This window comes from Thermobia domestica, chromosome 4, assembly GCF_964235325.1.
Source record: "Thermobia domestica chromosome 4, izTheDome1.hap1.1, whole genome shotgun sequence".
Lineage (NCBI taxonomy): Eukaryota > Metazoa > Arthropoda > Insecta > Zygentoma > Lepismatidae > Thermobia > Thermobia domestica.
In genome coordinates this window covers 294,007,902-294,030,289 of record NC_137457.1, presented here as the reverse complement: position 1 = coordinate 294,030,289, position 22,388 = coordinate 294,007,902, and the positions used below count along the sequence as shown (strand labels likewise).

The window sequence follows — 22,388 nt, the reverse complement described above, 5'->3', positions numbered from 1 at the left end:
CAAACGCTATTCTTTTTTCAAAATACGTTTTTATTAACGGATTCTGGTACTTTAATATTAGCTTCACACAATGGCTAACAGAAAATACGACGAAACAATATGTGCCGTTGTAAAAGGCGCCTGAATACAATAAAGTTTCACAAAACTCGACATCTCCATTTTGCAAGATTCTACAAACCTCAACAAATCCATCTTTTATACAGCAAGGTTGAAACTAATAATATTGCATTATGTAAGAAGACCTGAGAACAGGGCACAAAGCCTTTTTCAAAGGAAAGAGAAGTGTTTCAATAAATGTTTGAAAGACCTCAACTTCCATCAGTGAATCATGTAAGCAAAAATAATGCTAGTGACATGAAGAAGTTGCCTTATTTTGACAATGATTCAGAAAGTAAAGACTTTTACGGTATTTAAAAGTTACACAAGGGAATGCTGGTGATACTGAAGACAAAATTCTGTATTATGAAGAATCTTTACATTAAAGAGGATTGTGTTCCTTTATTGTTTTCACACGGCATTAAAAGTCCTAACATTCTACTGTTTCATGTACTATTGCTTTAGCTCTCGTTTCAATGCATGTCTTCTATCAGTTCCATAGTAGGTTTAAGATGTGAGAAACAGATTTTGTTACTGTGGAAACTTCTGTTCATGTGTTAACTTAACTAATGCATTGTTAAATTGTTATTCTGATATTATATACAAAATATAATATACTTACATTATATTGAATTTAATTATTACTATTTATAACACTTAGCTTAATAAAATAAAGGTTCATGTACGAAAAATGGATATATTGAGTTTTGTTAAAATTTGTAATTTGTAACCTTCTTCCTCAATAAAGGGCGTTAGTGATGAACTTAAATTATTCCTTCATCAATCCCTATCTACATGAATGACCAGTAGGGCCTATTAAATTTTTGATTTTTTTTTAATCAACGATATTGAGTACAATTAAAAAATAGCTTTCCTGTAAAAGTTTGTAAATGGCGTTTGTTGAATTTTGTTAAAACAATCATCAATTTTAAAATACAGTAAAGAAGCCTATAATCGAAAGCGTACAATTCTTGATTAAATGAATGTTTAAACATTTACAATAAATTTGAAACTGCTTGTAACGGTTTTTATGAAACGAGGTGAGGTGAAACCCTGTTGTCGAAAACAAAGAAACAAAAAAAGCTACGTATTTATTTAGTAAGTGTTCTTGGAAATACATATTAAGAGGCGTCTCTTACAAAAATAATAATAATAATAATAATAATAATAATAATAATAATAATAATAATAATAAAAATAAAAAAAGTTTTAACTTGTGTCTGAATTATATTTTTGAAACTGGCTCTAGCAAGGTTATTTACAGGAAGAAATCGCTCCTCCTGGGCACGTGTATATGTACGGGACATAGCTTTCCGGCCCCAAGGCGCCAAATAAAAAAAAATCGAGATTGAATTGTAGTATACGAAAAAAAAAAGTGTTTCCGAGAGAGAATTTAAAGAAGTTCTATACAGAAAACAATGTTAATCCTATAGCGCGTACGAGTTTTCTTCTTACAACGCTTCTGGGGCTTGAAGGAACTGATGCTATTGCTTATTGACTGCCAGCGTACTCCGTGCTTTTCGTCCTGTACGCCCCATCTTGTAGACAGTTCAAAGTTTGAGGGAAATTTTACTAATCTAGGTATTACATTACTATAGGTAGGTAATAATAATTATAATAGGTAGGTAAACTTAGCAAAAAGGGTAAAAGGGAATTTTTGGATAAAAACGTGAAAATTTAGTGAAATTCATGCACTGACTGATTAACCAATACAAATGCTTAATTTTTTCTTTGTTCTTCAGAAATAAACCAATACAGTAGCAACAGTTTGCGTGTGAGTGTGTGTCTATGTTTGTTTGTGTGTGTGTGTTCAAAGTAGCATAATTTACATCCATTGCTCACTGGGTGTATTTTTGTAAACGAAAAAAAAAGTAAAAAAATAGAAGGAAAACACAAATGAATAAAACATAATAGGTTGGCATTTCCTTTAATATAGATAACTAAATTAATCTTGTTACATAACATCTGTCATAGGAATTAGACACTCAACAAAGTAGGGAAAGTTTAATTTTTAAAAATGGAAAATTTTGAAATCTTTACGTTTTACGTGCCACAGGTATGCCGGCTAGGCTAAAGGAGACATTGATGATAAGAAATGAATTAAATGGTGGAATGAAGAAAGTGGGATGAAACGGAAGAATACGGAGAAAACGCACCCAGACGGTGTTTGTCCACCAGAAAGCTCACTTGGCGCGAGCTGGGATCGAACCAAGGACACCATGCACCAGAGGTGAACGCTCTATCACTGAGCCGCTGCGACCCCGAGGGAAAATTGAGTCAGTTGAGAAAAATTTTCTTAAGAAAACTTACAAACACTGCTTGTAGATGGTAATTCAAAATAAACCGACGCAGCCGTATCCCGTATCGTTTAGATCTATACTGAATACGAACAAATAAAGGCAAAGGAGCTAAACATTTTCTTGTGCTCAGGGGCGTAAATATACCTTAATACAAGCCTGCTTCTCTCCCTGGTGAAAGTATCTGCATTCACCGCACACTGTACTAACTACTGAGATTCCCTCAAAACATAAGCAAGATATATTGGTAATTATTATAAATGTTACAAAAACTATTTTTTGGCACATTCATATTCATTCATGGCACATATTTCAACAATGAAATGATTAAATTTACCTTCTGGATTCTAGGAGATGGAATATCTTCTGGATTCACTTCCTGTGACTTCGCCCTTAATGCTGGATCACCAACCTGGCAAATATGGCTGTAAGGCGGTTTTGGAGCCGAAGGATACCAAAATTCTCTATACAACTCAGACAGCTTCGCAAAACTCACATTTCTGTAATGTTGGTGAAATACTTCTAACCGACACCGTCGAAAAAATTGAGGTGTTAATACTTCTAACAATCCATTCATGATTTTACTCTGAAATAGAGCAAAATATAACATTACAATTTACCTCCCATTTATAATGTGTAGGTCTAGCATGCCTATACTGGAGTTTTCAGTGATCAAGTACAAGAATTTATAAAGTAAAATATTAAACAAGTATCTATTGAAAACTTTCAGGTATGTTTTTAAGAAAAAAAAAAAACTATTAATATCTGGAGCTGAGAAGTAAAGTAGTGTAAGTCATAAAATATTAATTTCACAGGAGAAGCAAAAAAGTGTTTTCAAGATAATTGTTGAATTGCGTCGATTGTTTATTGATGGCAAATTTTTTCAATTCCTGCGTTCAAGTTGTGCACATCTCAAAACTTTCCTAGTGTCCCTCATACTAACGTATTATAACTAAGAAAAAATATGATAACTCAATTTCGGCCAAAAAGTGATTTGGCATAGTTTACCTCTCAGACCCAGATATACAAAGAACACCTCCAACAGGGGAAGCAATTTATCCACTTCTTTGACGCACTTTTGTGCGTCCCTAAGATCCCTTAATAGGCGTCACAAGAAAAGTTTAAACTTCGGTGCAGTTTTTTTTTTTTTTTTTTAAGTCTTCGTCTTGCACTGATTAGGGACATCATATAAATTTTTTTACTTACTTAACTAATTTTGTTTATAGTTTTTGATTCCTCTTAAATTTTTAATGACGGATTCAGCGTTATGAAATTTCTTGTGGACATCCTTGCATCCAATGAATCAGGGGCGTTATTTGGGGAGGGCAGGAGGGGGCAATTGCCCCCCAAGTTTTAGAAACACATGCTTTTCAATAACTTGTATACTAAAACAGTAACAAATAACATGGAACTCTTATGTAGATGAACACTCTTGCCCCCTCCTAGGAAAATCTGAAATGACGCTACTGCAATGAATAACAACGTAGGGCTACGAGATTCATTCAAGTTCTAAGGGCTATGTTTTCGGGTAATGTGAGTCAGGAGCGACATACATGCATTTTAATTAATAGTGCAATAATATAGTAATATAAAACGTATAATTCTACTTTGACTTCTCCCTCTCACGCAAAATTTGAAGTGGCGCTGCTGCTGTGAGCAGTTTGAAGAATGAATATTTTCTTAAAATGCACGGGGATTCCTCGTGAGTTTGTGACAAAGAAGGCAGCGCTCGTAGTTATTTCTGCTGCCGCTAGTGGGAATTGTTTTCGATACTATTAACGACTGCGTTCGGTGTGCAAGAACATCTGATCTAACATTTTCTTCACCTGCGCGGTGTGGCATATATTAATATTCATTCACAATTCAGTGAGACACGTAGTGAAGGTATAATGGATGTCAAAAATTTGTGTTTGTGGGTGCAGAAGTTTAAAGAAGTTTGAACGACGTGTGATCATTATTATTATTGTATTTATTTAAGGCTCTCTACTTGTTCCTGTCTTGGCATCTTCTACTACACTTGACAGGCTCTTCTACTACACTGTACAACAATTTATTTCTTTTTCACGTTACTTTCGTTTTTTTTTTTAACGGATTTATGGACCTCGGCAGTTGAAATTAGGGCGTTTAATTTTAATAGTCTGGTACCTGCACTAAAAATCTAGATATTATTTCTTTAAACCAATCTACCTGATTAATAATACCATAGTTCCTTCGTGGCTATATGCTTAGCGTATGCAGTCTTCGTTGTAAGAAACTCGGATTCGATTCCCGGTGGGACTCGTGCGGTTCGGGTCCCACGTTAAGTTATAGGCCCGTGTCTCATGGCTTTGCCGCTGAAAAAGGACGCTAAAATCCAACCCAACTAACTATAATTAATAATAATAATAATAATAATAATAATAATAATAATAATAATAATAATAATAATAATAATAATAATAATAATAATAATAATAATGAATGGAATAAAAGGGGTTAATGAGAATATTTGTTGTCGTGTGATAACGAACACAAGCAGCCTCGATCACGGACAAGCCGGACCGAAAACATGATGGCACGAGTGGAGGAAGTTATCACGAAGGACTGCCGATTAGTTGTGCATGATATTTAGAGCAACCCACATTATGCTTTATTTTTTGTGTAATTATGCTTTATTTTCTCCAAATTATGCTTTATTGTTAATTTCAGTCATTGTTTTATATTAATCGTTATATAATGTAAAATATTTACTAAACATTAAATATTCTAAATATCTTGATCTATTTATTGATATTTTATGCAACCAGTTTCTTTCATATTTAATGAAATTTTTACTTAATGCTTTGTAAAGAGAAATGCTTTCTTTACTCGAGTAAGTTTTTGTTTCACTTGTGTGCGCCTTAGAGGTGCATATATATGAGAGAAAGAGAAAGTAAAAGATATATACATATATATATTTAAAAAAAAATACAGAGTGCTCAAGTTCAAGAGGTACACATAACAATATAGTGTGGAGTTCTTGAGTACTATTCATTGTTGGCGGAAAGTTTTTTTCATTTTCTTCTGTTTCTCCACATCAAAGGATTACATCAAAAAGTTTACAGAAATGAAAATTAGCTTTTCATTGTTGCATTGTTATGTTCTCAATGATTTTGCTTTGTAAATATTGTTTTTTTAAAAAATATTAATATAGTATGTTAAACTTGGAGTTACACAGAATTTTCCCAGAATTGTGCTATATATTTTAAATTATGCTTTATTATGCTTTGAAAATTAGTTTCTTCTGGACCCTTAAATAACCACAACCATGTCCGAGGTACCAACCATATGTCTAAATTGCTATTATGCTTTTTATGCTTTTGGGTTGCTCTAATTATATTGTATCTAGACTTACCATTTCCATAGAATCTGCTGAGACCATACTGCAAGAAGACCTGAAAATGCGAAAAGTTTCTTTAAGGTAGTTTCCCCGAATGTTGACTGTTGACCACAAACCTGCGAGTGTAGCAATGTGTGAATCAATGTTAACACGTGATGACGCCCTTAATGATGCTTTCTTTTCGTCAATTGTTACAATGGATCAGGCCGGTAGCCAGCCCAAAAATGTAATTGGGGCCCGATCCAACCATATTATAGTTCATCACCATATTATAGTTCATTTGCACGCGTATCGCCCCTGGATACGGGCCTGCAATGGATAAGACATGGATACCACTTTCCAATCCAAAACGATACGGCAGTTATCATAATGGAATCACACAGATTCCCCGCCACCAAAGACATTTTAGGTTACCGACAGTGCTCAGAAAGTGGTAGTGGTCATATTCTGAGACAACATGGTTAATTCTTAGTCACTGTGTTCTAAAGACACTACAGTGACAGCTGCATCGTACGAATATATTTTGAAGACTAAGCTATTACCAGGATTGCAAGCAAAACGACCCGAGAAAGGTGTTCAGATTTTTTTTTAAAATCAAGACAATGATTTTGCTTATCGAGCACTCGTAACTAAGAATTTTCTTTGAAACAACATTGAAGTGGGGTCTCATGATCCTCATTCAGCAGATCTAGCTGCCAGTAATTCTTAGCTGCTTCCGACAATGAACAGTTTCCGTGGATGTTCATTTTCCGGGTGGCATATTTGCGGATCCCAAACGTTTCAGCATATCCTCTGATCTGATTGGTCGATACAGATGCGATATCACAAGATATGATCTACATATAGCACAAAGTAAACTAGAATTGTTGTCGGCTCTGGTAGGCGAGTGGTCTAGCGTAACATGCTTGTAACGAAATTGTTTTTGGCGAGGGTTCGAATCCTGCCTACGGACAGTTTTTTTTACTACTTTTAAAAATGTTTATAACACTTCTTTCGTTAAAATAAGATTAAAAATAATATTCAAAAAGTGATTTAACGATCATTGTTTTAAAATTTTCATTAAACTTCTTTCATTAAAATAAGTTTGCCCTTGTGCTATATAGATCCACAGCAAATGTAGTAGTAGTACGTTTGCCCTTGTACTATATAGATCCACAGCTAATGTAGTAGTAGTTGTAGTAGTAGTAGGAACGGGTTAGAAGCTCCGCAGGGGTTGTTTGGATTATGTTCTCGACATCAAATTGGCAAGAATGCTGAAACGTTTGGGATCGGCAAAAATGCTTCCGGGTGCACTGAAATTGCGCAAACTTTCACTCCCTTATCTGTTGACATAGATAAAACCTTCTCTTCTCTTCATAAGACTATTATCAGTCAATTAGGTAGGTGCACCAGCTTTCTAGTCAAATGTGCTACTAATGCTAATTGGTCAAAGGTGTACCTCAAACAGAGGATTTATGATTGAAAAACAAAATAGAATAATATACAGGACACAATCGGGAAGAATGGACACAAGTCGGGAATAAAGTCAAAATCAGGAAAAAGTCAAAGTCAAAGACGGGAAAGGAGTTCAGACAGGGAAAGAGGGCGAAAAGCCAAGGTGAACAGGGCAAAAAAGTAGAGGAAAGTGGGAAGTGTAAAATGAAAATAAAAAAGAGAAAGAGTATAAAAAGAAGGGAATGTATGTACGTGTAAATGTAACAGAAAGTGTAAGTGTAGTGTAGGTGTATCACTGGGCCCACTTAACTCCTTCCTCTTGGAGCACTACGAGCTACGATGTATTCACTAGCTCAGCCGCTGTCGAACTCCTAGATAAAACCTTAATGAGCAAGCAACAAAATTGGAAATCGTGCAAAAAAAGAAAAAGTTGTGCAACGTTACCATCATTACCATAAGCATTTCGACTAATAAAAACAGTTACCGAAACACAAGTCGTTTTAGGGAAAAATTACAAAGTAATGGATTACAATAGCATTTTCAGTTATCGCTATTATATGTGTGCACGGGCGTTGCTACAAAGGGGGACGGAGAAACATGTCCAACATGTCTAACTGTAAGATTGTCTGTAAGATTAAAACTGCAAGAAAATAGTTATTGGAGGCAAATGGTTGTTGGAAAACTGTAAGAAAACAAATTCATATAAAATAAACAAAAATAAATATTTCTAGAAGTTCCCTTTAAATATCGTGAAAAGGCGTTCGACCAATCAGAGATTAGGATTTGTTTACATTTTCCAGTTTTGGCCAATTACAAACAAGCATTTGTTTTACATATTTCAGGTGTGTCTACCACGTATCTTAGTAACTGTCCTTTCATCTTTCTGTAAATGATATATTTGTATTTGCATCTTAGTTACTGTTCTTAGATGCTGTGAGCAAGATATATATTATTACCGCATAAATTGTTACAAAAATGAGTGGTCAGTGTGCTGGTTAAGGATACAATAAGAATAATGTAACAAGCCAATGAGGAACGAAAATCACAACGAGCCAATCAGGATCGAGAATTAGTAGCAAATTTTAGTGAGGAGGGTACTATAAACAAGAAGCAACAAACTGGAGAAACATCAGTGAAATTTTTGGGATGGAGTTTATATTGACGAAAACAGAAAAAAAAGTGTACCTTCTGTATTAAACAGAAGCTTTAAGTATCGTTTCTTTCGTCAAGGACAAATTTCCTGAATTCTGTTGGCAACGTCGCAGTGGAAAATTGCGCGATTTCAGCACTGTTTGCTCCTCGTTAATAAACCATAGATTATAGAGTTTGTCAACAATCTAATCTTTAGAAAAATGTGTGCAATGTCGTTGCACCGCATTTTCCAGCCCAGTCTCTCTGGCATAAGCGATTATTCAGTGGTCAAAACACACCTGTAAAGAAGTGGTCTAGATGCCAATGGTGTCGACGTTGCGAAAAATGTGTGCATCGAAAGAGAAACTACGTTGAGAAGTAATATAAGTTTCAGCTTCCTGAGGCAAGTAATTTGTGAAATTAATAATAATAATAATAATAATAAGAAGAAGAAGAAGAAAAGAGCATAGAACACACCTCGTGTTGTTTTCAAGTTTCTTAGAACATTCGCCAAAATTCCTGTTCTTAAATTCGCCTGTAAATATACTTCAGTCAATTATTCACAGACGGCACAGTGACAACTCGGTTGGAATGCCTTCCTCATTCACATTATAATGTTTTTCTTTCTTTGTATGTTTCTCTCTCTCTCTCTGTGTGTGTGAGAGAGAGACAGAGAGAGAGAGAGAGAGAAAAGTATTGGAAATTCAACTAGAATATGACACTTTTTAAAATTTTATTCTCCATATGGCAAATGTATACCAAAAGGATAACACTCAAGAAAAATTTTTCGAACTGTAACGAAAAATTGTGGACTAACACCGTGATGCAATAAGTGCCTTTTGTAGGGATGCGCACGAGACAAGATTTGTGTCTGTCTCGACTCGAAAATGTGCTGTAAAAGTGATGTCTCGACTCGAAAAATATATATTTTTCTATTGAAAGAGCCGTGTCTCGACTCGAATTTTATCAAGAAAATCCTGTCTCGACTCGTCTCGTGCGCAACCCTAGCCTTTGATGTCTTTTATGCCTGAAAATACAGCAATGACAATATTATTTTTTTTTCTACCTACTGGACTTACTGCCGATATTTGCATTAAACTTTCTTTACAAACCTAGCTAATATTCCTGAATAGTAAATTCTCAAGTTAATATTTACAGCTGTTAACCTACCTTCACTTTTTTAAAAATAGCTATAGTTACACAGCACCTCGTGTATACTATCAGCAAAAATACCCTCAATACCTTCCAGCGGATGATTTTTACACTGTCAGTCAGTCCTGTGCACAGGCTGGAGTCCAATATTATACACGTCCCAACTTCCTGCAGTACTAACTTCCAGTAGCTATAAAAATCACACCGGAGAACGTAATTATATTCACTTCACTTACTATTAAACTCACGATCTGTGTTAGACAGGCACACGATCTGTGTTGACCGCACTCTATGATAGTTGCATACGACTGCTTTCTACAGAGCAGCAACTTCCAGCGCACAGCACTCATACAGAACACGAACTGTAACTGTGTGTGTGTGTGTGTGCATATTCGCTACTAGAACTGCCCTTACGTATTGTCACTAGAGGGCGTAAGGTAATACACGTCACTCACCCTGACGTCACTAAACGAAAACTTGATAAACAAAAGCACATAAAAAGGTCTGTATGTGCAATACTTTCCCTTGTTGACAAGTTTTCGTCAATACTATGATACATGAATAACAATATCAAAGTTACTTACATATATATACAATTAATGTACAACTAACTATGTTCTAATTTACAAGGCCTATCTTGTTACAAAGGAATGCTAACCTATTTCTCATGAGAGGCTTTGTCAGCAAATCTGCCAGCTGTTCTTGTGTTGAGATCTGGTTCACCCCTAATTCTTCTTGAGTCACCTTTTCGCGAATAAAGAACTGCTTGGTCTGAATGTTTGGTCCTTTTGTGGAATTCCGGGTTCTCTGCAAGTCTCACAGCTGCACTGTTATCGACTTGAATGACGGGCATCTTCTCCAGCTGTGTAATCTCTTGGAAAAGCCGTTTTAGCCAGATGACTTCCTTCGCCGCCTCTGTAGCTGCTACTAATTCAGCTTCTGTGGTTGAGGTCGTTACCATACTTTGACGTTGACTCAACCAACCTATACTTCCTCCAGAATACAGCACAAGAACTCCCGTGGTTGACTTCCCTGTTTTCTCACAACCAGCAAAGTCAGCATCACTGAAGCATTCAAGAATACCTGTATTCTTGTTATGCTGATAAACAATTCCTAGCTCAACAGTACCTCTTATGTATCTAAATACACGTTTTAGTCTCATGACATCAGTGTCTGTAGGATGTTCAAGCGTTCTTGAAAGCACACTCACACTGTAGGCAATATCTGGTCTCGTACCTAGCATGAGATACATCAAACAACCCACTGCCTTGCGATAAGGATAGTCTTTGTTTACCTTTTCTTCAGATGTTTTCATTTTAATAACAGGTGTTGTTACTGCTCTACACGCATCAAAATGGAACTTGTGAAGCAGTCTTTTGGTGTATGCTGTCTGATGTATCTTGATATCGCCATTGTCACGCCTCTCCATTACCAATCCCAGGAAGTAGTGAGCCTCTTCTTGAACAGTTATCTTGAATTCGCTTTTCAGTGTCGCTAGGAATTCATTAACTTTTTCTTTGTTACTAAATGTGACCAGGCCATCATCCACATAAAGAATTAAGAGAATTTTATCCGTATCTCTTTCCCGAATAAAAAGGCATGGATCAGCATCACTTTTCTTAAAACCCTGATTAAGCAAGAAATCACCAAACCGTCTGTTTCAACAACGGGGTGCTTGCTTCAATCCGTACAGACTTCTCTTAAGTTTGCACACCTTTTCTGAGCCATCCTGGTACCCTTCTGGCTGCTTTATATATATATTTCTTCTTCTAGATTTCCATAGAGAAAAGCTGTGGATACGTCGAATTGAAGTAGATGTAGTCCCTCATTCGCTGCTACACTCAACATTGCTCTTATTGTACCAAGTTTTATCTTTTTTCCTTGCGGTAAATCGCATAGTTCCCATGTCTCATTCTCGCGCAACGACTCCATTTCCTTGTCCATTGCCTTCTTCCATTCAAAACTTTCTTTGCTTTGTATGGCTTCGTCATAGGAAATGGGACTGTCTAAGTCATTAACTAACTCTTCTACAGCCATCACATAATCGTCGTATTTTACAGGTTTCTTCAGAGTCGCTCGGTCTCGCAACACTATGCCCTGACCATTAAGTTTCTCTTCCGTACTCGGCTTGGGAAACACTAGCGGTTTATCATCTTTCATTTTTGCCGATTCTTGCTTGACTATAGGTTTTGATATCTCTTCCGGTTCTCTACTCTGAACGTCCCTTGTTCGTAGCTGTACTTCTTCTCTAGAAGTTTCTTCAATTGTACTTTCTTTGAAAATGACGTCTCTGGAGATAATAACTCTTCTTTCTTCTTTAATCCAGAATCGATATGCTTCATCTTCATTGTAACCAATGAGATATCCTTGCTTGGCTTTCCTGTCCATCTTTCTTCTTTTTTGTACTGGAATGTGCACGTAACACTTGCAACCGATCTGTCTCATATGCTTAATCCTTGGTCTCTTCTGCTTCCAGAGTTCATATGGACTGACACCTTTTTGTGAAGATTTTCCGGTCCTGTTAAGAATGTAGATCGCTGTTGAGGCCATTTCTGCCCACATCTCTTGCGGAAATTGCACTTCTTGGTTAGAGTAAAGGAATGTTCTTGCCATTTCCACAATGGTTCTATTCTCACGCTCACTACCCCCATTTTGTTCCGGTGTATAAGGCGCTGTGAACCATTGATGGATGCCATACTCCTTGAGTATCTTCCGTACTTCGGCATTATCGAACTCTCCTCCGTTGTCGCTAAGAAACTCTCTAATGGTATGTCCTTCTGCCTTGGCACTAGCTAACACCTGTTTCAAGGCATCTTTCACTTCTGATTTTTGATGTAGAAAAACACCAAACCTGTACTTTGAATAATCATCTCTGAATATAGCTAAGTACTTGTATTTCTGAAACGATTCACTAAAGGGATCACAGACATCAGCTGATAATAACTGTCCCACTGAAGATGAAGGTTTTCTACTACTAAACGGTAGTCTGTGCGCTTTTCCGTAAACACAAGAGTCACAGAGAAGATTTTCATCTTTCACAGAAATATTCAGCTCTTTCTTCATTAAATCTTTGATATGTTGCTTGTCCTGATGTCCCCATCTGCTATGGTACAATTGTAAAAGAGCTTTATCAGACATCACAACATTCACTTCTTCACAATTACTTGAGGGTACTGGTTCAAACTGCGCTTTGAACAACGCCCCTTGTACTTTTCTTTTGCCATGAACGATAACAACTCCGTCCACTTCTAACAAACACGCATCGGACAGTAGTAGAGGACGTAAATTTACTATTCCTATTCCTATCCTGTGCGGCCAAAACTGAGAACAGATTTTTCGTAAGATTCGGAACGTACCACACATCCGTAAGGATGGTCAACTTTCTTGCCTTTCACTTTTGAAAGCACTTTGACGTCACCTTTCCCTAATGCAAGCAGCTTCTCTTTACCTGCTGCTGAAATACTACTCGGGTTCTCAAACTTCTGATAATTGAGGAAGAAATCGGGTGTGTGTGTTACATGCTTCGTTGCACCATTGTCAATCCACCAAACGAAAGGTCCATTTTCTTCTGTAGAACATTCTTCGTTCGCAGAATAGACAATTGTCAACTTGGTTTCACTAGATTTCTGATTCTTCTTCTTCTCATTCTTAGGCGGTTTCCCATCTGCAATCCACTTTTTGCACGTTCGAACCCAATGCCCTCTAGGTCTGCAGTAATTACAAATATCATCTTTCTTCACCTTCTTCTGTAATTGTTTCGGCGGATTCACTACTAATGTTTTTTGCTCTGGAGGCGCACCCTTGTACTTGCCTACTGGTGACCGCTGTACAAAGTTCCTTTCGAACATACACAACTGTGTAGTTAATTCGTCAAACGTACGTTGTACTTCTTTGGTCAGCAACATCCAACTTGATTTGAATGTTTCAAAAGTACTGGGTAAGATGTGTAACACTTTACAGATCAACAAAAGATTCGGTAATTCAGTATGTCCTTTGTCCTTCAATCCACTGTTGAGTTCCATCCACAAACTGTTCAATTTAGCTATGTGCGTGGAAACATCTTCACTTTCACTCCAAGAAAAGGCGAAAAAGTCCATACAAATCTTGAACAATTGATCTGTGGAACTTGCCTCAAATAGCTTCTTTAAAACTAATCACATTTCTTCAGCCGTATCTTTCTCCATTATCTTCTGGTATACTTCGTCCGTTACTGCACTAGTTATCATCGACTTGGCACAACTATTTGCTTTCCGGTAAACGTCAGCCTCTGCTCTATATTTCTTCTTTTGAGCTTCTGAAGCGGAATCTTCTAACGATTCCGGTTTTCGCAATTTGCCATCGATAACTTCTAGTGTCCCTTCATGGTATTCTAACAAGTCCCTAATTTTTCTTTTCCATACGGGCCACTCTTTCTCACACGATAACGGCTTTATATTCTTTAACAAATCCATCTTCGTGTTTAAAGAAAGAAAAAGAAAAAAATGACCCAGACCAACTAACCTACTTGGTGTATTTTAATACAAGCGTCTCGACTTTTACTACTAGGAAACGTAAAATGCAATAAATCTATTTGCACTTCACACCACAACAGTTGCACTTCACTTAGAATATGCATATGTCACTAGCACGCCTAAAATAATGCGTAAGCCATTCGTCGCACTATTCAAGCACTTAAAACCAGACACTGGGCCCATAACCAGTATGTTGGAAATTTTACAAAAAAAAAAAAAAAAAAAAAAAAACAACTAAATAGAATACGTGAGTATCTTACCTCAATTTCCGCAAACGTGGTTTCCGTTCGTCGTCATGGATAAAAAGAAAAACCTTCTCTTACAGTTAATGCTCCCCTTGATCTTCCTATCTTCTAGAAGATTCGACGTGATTTTTACACTGTCAGTCAGTCCTGTGCACAGGCTGGAGTCCAATATTATACACGTCCCAACTTCCTGCAGTACTAACTTCCAGTAACTATAAAATCACACCGGAGCACGTAATTATATTCACTTTACTTACTATTAAACTCACGATCTGTGTTAGACAGGCACACGATCTGTGTTGACCGCACTCTACGATAGTTGCATACGACTGCTTCCTACAGAGCAGCAACTTCCATCGCACAGCACTCATACAGAACACGAACTGTAACTGTGTGTGTGTGCATATTCGCTACTAGAACTGCCCTTACGTATTGTCACTAGAGGGCGTAAGGTAATACACGTCACTCACCCTGACGTCACTAAACGAAAACTTGATAAACAAAAGCACATAAAAAGGTCTGTATGTGCAACAATTTCTATCATGCTAGAAAGACAGATCTGTTAGAAGGGAAAAAGGCAGGCCGGTAGCCAGCTCAAAAATGTAGGGGGGGCCTGATCCAACCATATTATAATTCATCCCCATATTATAGTTCATTTGTAAGCCTACCGTGGAAAATTTAGAGGGGGCCCGCAAAAGTTAGGGGAGGGGGAGCGGCCCCCCTAGACCTCCGTTGGATACGGGCCTGGAAAAAGGGTATGGACTACTCCAAGAGGAAGAATGGCGCACCTACCAACAACAACTATCAGAACTTGGGATTTATTACTGAGAAATCCCACAAGGAAATGAAAGACCCCTCATAATTGGACAAAAGAACTTAATTGTTTATATACTCGTGTCCGTTTTCATAGGCGGTATTCAGAGAGAATTCGTTAATCGAGGGTTAGTCACAGAATAGTTAGTAAGGATACTAAATCTTTACTAAGGAAGGTGCACTTTTTAGTATTCAGAGTCTAATTTGAGTAGAACTAAAACGATGATTTGGGTATGATTAAGTTATAGAACCCCTATGCACCGATGAGAAAAATAAATGTGGCAACTACGGAAAAGAGATGTGCGCATGCGTAGTCTGTAAAAATTGAAATACATGACATACGAAATCCGAAATGTGTCGCATAAGCTAAACCGTGGCTAAGTGGTACCCTCTGCTCTAGATTAATTAGTCACATGTAATGAACCCCGTCGATTACTACGTCCTAATCAGAGACTCTGAATACACTTTTGATAACCATCTGTTAGTCAATATCGTAGTATTGCCTTAATCAGACGTCCAAACGACTCTGCATAAGGCCCATACTGTTCAGATTCCCATCCAGCAATATAAACAACATCGACCTTCTATTGTTCTTTAACGCCTGTTTACTCTCCCATACTCAATACGGTAATAGTATACATGAGACCGCCCTTGTTTCCGGTGCTCCAGGATACTTCTTACTCTTGCATTACGTAGGGAAATGATGTTATTTCATGTGCAAGTGGTAACAGAACACATAGGAAACCCAGATCATCTTGTATTCACACTCCAATATAAAGTGTGAATACACCCTGATCTGCGTTTCTTCTGTGTTCTATTACCACTTCCACATGAAATACCATTTCCCTACGTAATACAAGAGTAAGAAGTATCCTGCAGCACAAGACATGCGATATGCGTTAAATCCTCCCCCCACAGTCACATATAAAGTACAAGGGCACTACACATGCACATAGAAAGTACAAGGGCAAATGTGAGGAATAAAAGTAAAATGACAATAAGGAGCAGAAGGAGCGCAAGACATGCGATATGCGTTAAATCCCCCTTCCCCCCCCCACACACGCTCATAGATAAAGTACAAGGGCACTACACATGCAGATATAGAGTACAAGGCCATAATGTGTTAAAGTAAAAAGAGAATAAAGAACAGAAAGCATTAAAAAATCGAGTTTAACTCTACAAAAGAACGTTCCATTGAAAAGCGAGGAGGAAAAACTGCACCTCGTTTTCCTCCTCGAATTTCCAATGAAACGTGTTTTCCAACAGCGAAACATGTTCCTTTCCGTAAAATAGAACCGCATCCCTACCAATCCATAACACAACTTACCGATGCGGAGCACCAAGTGCTCCTGCATCACACCAACAGCACAGCACTTTTTTTATTTTATACTTATTTCGACGATTTCGCGTTTACACAAGAAGCAGTTCACGTAAAACGGAATAACGATGACAATCCTCCTTCCATCTTGTTAATGACTTCTTTTTCATACCATGCTGCCACCTACCGCTGCTTATGTCAGTGTGTGCAAATCCATCACTAAAAATGGCATCTGTGCTTAGAGTTCCAAGATGTAATACGATCAGCGAGGAATTTTCCTCAATTTATACACGTAATTCTAAGCATCATAATTCGCATTGAAATGACCAGAAACTAAAAGTAAACATAAAAAAAGCAAACTTCGCGTTACGTTCTTTTCACGAAAACCTGTACGCAATGACTCCCAAACTTCCTTTCTCACTGCAAACACCGCTAAGCAATCATGCATGACTTGGTACTACTAGATACACCTCAGACATTTGCACATCAGCAGTAGTGAAGATAAACACGACTGAGGAAGAACAACAAAGTGTAAGAAAACAACGTTATTTTTTATTTTCGTATCAGTCGGTAAGTAAATGAAAGTGGGTTTGTTACCCCCTATTTAAGTTCGTAGATACTCAATGAATAATCCCTAAAAGTATGAGCGTCCAGCTCCTTCTGGAACTGATGCGGTCTTACGTATACTATATCCCTCAATACACTCATTCACTGTATGTTTCACTAGTCCCGTAACAGTAACCTTATTACTAGCTAACAAAACTTCCCTGCTGTCTATAATCTATTACAATATTACATAGTGAACAACTACGAGTTATAATATGGTCGAAGTGTACAAAAGTGTAGTACTTCCTTTAGTTAAACCAGCATGTCTTCGTCTCATCCCCATTTTACCGATTGGATTGCTCATTGGACACTTCCTGGTGCATCAAAACATTGTAGAGAGAGAGAGAGAGAGAGAGAGAAAAGGAAAATCAAACAGAAGAAAAATGACAGTCAAGATGCGTAAAGCACAAGGACTGGAAATGAAAAAATGTGATTAGAATCACAATATATTTCGTAAATGTGAGATTACAGCATTATGTCATGTTCGCTGAAGATGTAAACACTTTCGTGTAGTTGACTACAACATAGAAAGAAAGATAGTTTGTTCTGCGATCTGAAAATTGGAAGACTTGAGTGCAAGTACATTCTAGCATGAACTATAGACACTACAAAGTTTTTGAATTCTAAGACTTTATAGATTGTAATGTGATTTAATTCTTTTGTTGTTTTCTATAATATAAATAATAAAATACTCACCTCCCGGATCTATATTTCAGTATAACTAACCACTGAAACTGCAGTTTAAACGATACGAAACTAGCCACTCGATGTAGGAACTTGTCACAGATTACTTAACATACAAGAGAACATAAAACTGATTTGAGAAGTGCAAAACAAAATACTGAAATGTTGAGAGGATTTGGTAAGTGTAATCAGTTGAACATCATTAATTTGGTGACGTACAAGCTAAGATCTATTTCATGGTTTAAAACAATGGTTAAACTCAGAAATTATTTTTATTTCCTTTATCTTTAGGAAATTGTGTAATTCTTGATGAAATCGGAATTCCTTAATCTATGACCATATGCAAACATACTTCCAATAAATTGAAAATATTACGCTTTAGATCCATTGAACAAAGAAAAACTACCAAGAATTGAAACTTTGGTACAATTTACTCGTTTCTCTTAGCTGTTCCCAACGCCTTTTCAGTAACCAATTCGATACTTTCCCAATGGAAGTTACAGTACAGGTGAAGCATCATAAACATGTTAGTACAGATTGAGTAGGGTGATCTCCATAGATATTCTTGCATAAATCCTGCTTTTTTAACAGCACTAACTCCTAATACTTTCATCAATCGTATTTTATACGTGATCTCGCGTTCCTGGTAAGAGTTGAGACCTTTGTGTCGCAGAGTGGGTACACAATTTTAAGATAGAATGAGTTCGGTTTAATATTTCTGGACCTATTCTCGAAGTTAACGTATTATTACGGCTATATATACCAGTACAGCGTTTTTTCTTTCTTCGCAAAAGTCAACTCACCGTTCAAAAAAAGTTCAGTATTATTTAGTTTCTCCCACAAATCACTTGGTACTGATTGCAGTTCCTTATTTGTAACTGTGATGAGCATAAATACAGTGTGCACATATGACATGAAATCTACAGTGCATAAAAGTGCTAGATGGTCACTAAAAGTACGAATTACATCTAACAGACTCAGGGCAGGCGCGTAGCAGGGTGTCCGACCGGCACCGAGGAGGTGCGTCAGCAGGGAACAGGGGCGTCAACGACGGGGGGTATACGCATAAACGATGTCGCTTGCAACGGCTCACTATAAATCACAATACTTGTTCCGAAGCCGTCAATGGATTTGGGGGAGATACTAAATGCCATTCAAATAGATTTTGAGTTTAGTGTTGCTTTCATTAGCGAGGCTATATAAGACGTGGATCTACAGCTTAACGTGGGATCCGAACCACATGAGCTTCCTGGAATCGAACCATGTCTTCCTCGAAAAAGGTGCTTATGCTACCGCTTTGCCACGGGGGACCTCTAACATAAGTTCGTATTCCGTGACTTTGTTGAAGGTGAAACACAACTTTGACATTGTACATAAATTAAAATAAAATAAAATGTTACCGTAATTGATAAATATGTGTGGAATGCATATTACTAGTTCGAAATAATACTTAAGTTTCTTCTATGCCTAAAAGCTGATGTAGTTTCCAATAAGGGAATTGGAACTGATCCTAATATTTCCTAATAAGGACAGAAAATTCATACTTAACGCCAAACGATGAACAGGATACGATTACCCAGGGTTGGCTGGTTTAAACCAAGGTCTAAACTAGCTGGTTTTTTCAAAAAAACCAACTGGTTTAAACCAAAAAACAAAAAATGTTCGTAAAAGTGTAAGTGTTTGTAAAATCTTGATGAACACACATTTGTGGGTTATCACGTTTCACTCCCGTATATTATTCGAATTATATTCAGACCCAAATTCCCCATTCATTACTCAAAAAGATTATACTACAAAAGCAACTTCTTTTTACAAGTTTATTTTGTGATTTTTTTGTAGTTGTTATTATTGTTACGTAATTGCAATCGAAAAAAAATTCTAAATATTGTTTCGTTTCAATGTTTATTATTGATAAAATACATCGAAAATGCCGTACTTTTGTGTGTGTGTGTGGGGGGGGGGAGTCATACAGACCCCACGAGAGGCATTTAGTGAAATAAGTATCTTTGGTATCTATTTATGTATAAATGAGTTTGAGCCAAAGTGGACTCAAATAATTCGTATCTTTATTCCCTTTTCTTATTGATATGCAGATTAAGTCGGTGTATTTCTTTGATTTGGACCAATAAAAATCGTTGTTAACTAACTTGAACTAAATTAGTTCTTCTGTACTCCGTAGTACTTTGAAATTGTTCATATGTAATTCTGTGTAATGGTTTCACTTGTGCAACTGTTTATCTTTTTGTCCTTCTGAAATGACTCTTGACAGTTATATTAAGAAGCATGTAAAGATCAGTATAACGTATTTTTTTTTTTTTTTTTTTTTTATCAGGATTCCTTCGTGAGTGAGTCGGCAGACGTATTGCATTTGTGGCCAATTAGTCCTGGTTCTGAGTTCAAATGGAGGACAATTTCTCTCGGATGTAACTCGAGAAGTGGTTTTTATTCCGCTTTAAGCTTATGTGACCCCTTCCAGCATAACCTGGTTGTTGCATAATAACATCAAGGCGAAACAAGCTTATTTCTGTCCATATATGATATGAATTTATAGAGCAAATCATTTAAACCATAAAAACCTGGTTTAAACCAAAAAAAAAACCTGGTTTAAACAAAAAAAACCGGTTTTTGGGGTTTTTTTTTAATAAAAACCATGGTTTTTGGCAACCCTGCTATTACCACTAATTACATAAACGAATATTAGTAGGTCATGCCTGTAACATATAATTTTATTGTAAATACATATAATAAGGGAAGTTCAAAGTAAGAACAATATGTAATATTACAATTCGATTCTTTACTACTACGAATTTTCTTTATGTAAGTTTTGGTCACTCTACAAATATTACAATATCACTTATACGTATATAAACATGGTTTGGCAATATTAAACTTCATATGGATTCCTGGTGCGAGTGGTTCCGTGTTCGATTCCCGGTGGGGGCACTCGGTCAAAAAAAAAAAAGTATAGAAAGCTTTTTCAGGCCAGGCATCGAGAATGAGGTTTTCCTGGGTTTTGCTCATTCACACCAGGCAAATGTCGGAGTGATACCTAACTTATAGGTCCCAGACCCTTTCCTTCCTTCCCTTTCCCCGGATAGTGTGCTCGCCGAGGGACGCCATCCCTCAAACTTGACGGGCTAAATAGGCATAGATGCCAAAAGCCCAGAAATCTAAATTCTAAATCCTTCACATGGATTCCATATTTGTTGTTTGATGGAAAGAGAAGACCTCATCAAGAGGAGTGCCAGTAGATATTAATACTTAAATATACCTGTAAGGGTAATAATTTAATTGTGTTAAGTGCACTGTTCACGTATCATCATTTTACGGAAGAATGAAAAGTATTTTGAAACCCTCAAACAATATTTAGTTGTTCAAAAATACGTTACTTCGTATAGAAATTAAAATGAACATTGATACTGAAGATATAAGCATGTGAAGATCTTACTTCGTAATGGATTTTAAGCTTCTATAGTCCTTGAAAATGGATTCTCAGTTACGTATCCGAAATATTGAAGGAACCGCAGTGGCTCAGTAGTAGAACGTTCACCTCTAGTGCATGGGGTTCTTGGTTCTATCCTTGCTTGCGCCAAGAGAGCTTTGTGGTGGACAAACACCATGTGCGTGTTTTTTCTCTGAGTTCTTTCGTTTCCTCCCACTTTCTTCATCCCACCATTTGATTCATTTCTCATCATTACCGTCTCCTTTAGCCTAGCCGGCATATCCGTGGGACCTATAAAACTTAAACTTTAAAAGATTTCATTTCATTTTTCCGAAATATTGAAAACTATTTCAGCTTCTAGAAATACATCAAAAAGGTTATTATTTTTTTAATCTGAAATAAATTGGTATTGTTTAAATTATGATCGTCAATAAAGTATGTCATATTTTTCAGATTTTTTAAAACTTAATAGACAGGGCTCGAAAATTTTCGGGTGCTAGGTGCCAAGCTTTTTCTGACCTTAGTATACTCTATTTTTACCTGCCAGTATCTCTTGATTTTTCTGTGTTTTGATTTAATAAAAACAAATTGTAATAAATTCCTTACAAAGTTCAAAGTTTCTATAATAAAAGGAATAAAATCAACATACCTTGCGTATTATTCTTATTTATATATGAAACTGCGATAGTTTGGACGCCTCTAATAAGCCTGTGGTGTCTTTATCTAAGGAACATTCCTCGCAGAAGTCAGATATAAAATTGATCACATACATTTCAGTTTTTCAGTTATTGAACTCTGCTGCCACATAGAACTGCATCATTTATTTCAGACTGCAAGAATATCTAACCATTAAACCAAAACTAGATTAAGTACTGCTACTTACACTAATTACTCAACCACATAAAAATGAAAAGATATTATCCTTGCTACGAACTAAGTGTATTCAAAATCATATCACAATGTTCATAATTTTAAATACACTAGGTTGTAACAAAAATAATACCTTTTTATTTTTATGGAGTTGAGTCATTAGCTTAAGTAGCAGTAATTAATCCAGTGTTGGTTTAGTGGTTGGATATTCTTGCTTTGTAACGTAAGTGATTCGATTCTATATGTGAAAGGAGAACCCAATAATCGAAATATAGGTGGGTATCTTGATATTTGACTTCTAGGAAATGTGTGTTGAGATAAAAACACCAGAGGTTTATTAAATGTTTTGAAATTACCGTAGCCTGATATATAGTGGTAATTGGTGATAACTTCAAATCACATGTCCGTAGTCAAACTCCCTCTATAAAAAT

The 22,388-nt window shown here is 36.6% G+C and overlaps 3 protein-coding genes and 1 pseudogene across 14 annotated transcripts in view; 1 reads left to right on the top strand and 3 right to left on the bottom strand.

The window, feature by feature from the left end:
* The window catches only part of LOC145684191 (peptide deformylase, mitochondrial-like), a 29,581-nt gene extending 11,796 nt beyond the window's left edge, over positions 1 to 17,785 (bottom strand). The window contains exons 1-2 of one of the 3 annotated variants that reach the window (XM_081756221.1): positions 17,658 to 17,785; positions 2,731 to 2,979 (exon numbers count right to left, since the gene is read on the bottom strand). In XM_081756221.1, coding sequence (XP_081612347.1) covers positions 2,731 to 2,970 — 240 coding nt within the window. In that variant the 5' untranslated portion in view covers positions 2,971 to 2,979; positions 17,658 to 17,785. Of the gene's footprint in view, positions 1 to 2,730; positions 2,980 to 5,766; positions 5,859 to 16,364; positions 16,545 to 17,657 lie in introns of those variants that run through there. The other 2 variants (XM_081756222.1, XM_081756220.1) reach the window with 2 other exon arrangements.
* On the bottom strand, positions 10,127 to 10,897 carry LOC145683173 (uncharacterized; annotated as a pseudogene).
* On the bottom strand, positions 12,771 to 13,565 carry LOC145683172 (uncharacterized). The gene has a single exon (XM_081754537.1). The coding sequence runs from the start codon at positions 13,563 to 13,565 to the stop codon at positions 12,771 to 12,773; it is 795 nt and encodes a 264-aa protein (XP_081610663.1).
* Positions 16,827 to 22,388, top strand: part of LOC145684190 (KICSTOR subunit 2-like) — a 78,841-nt gene continuing 73,279 nt past the window's right edge. For 4 of the 10 annotated variants that reach the window (XM_081756210.1, XM_081756216.1, XM_081756211.1 and 1 more), the window contains exon 1: positions 17,684 to 17,823. In XM_081756210.1, coding sequence (XP_081612336.1) covers positions 17,808 to 17,823 — 16 coding nt within the window. In that variant the 5' untranslated portion in view covers positions 17,684 to 17,807. Of the gene's footprint in view, positions 16,926 to 17,683; positions 17,824 to 22,388 lie in introns of those variants that run through there. The other 6 variants (XM_081756215.1, XM_081756213.1, XM_081756218.1 and 3 more) reach the window with 3 other exon arrangements.

Bases quoted from the DNA above. Each gene is read 5' to 3' on its own strand.
- LOC145683172 (XM_081754537.1), bottom strand. From the start codon at position 13,565: ATGGACTTTTTCGCCTTTTCTTGGAGTGAAAGTGAAGATGTTTCCACG.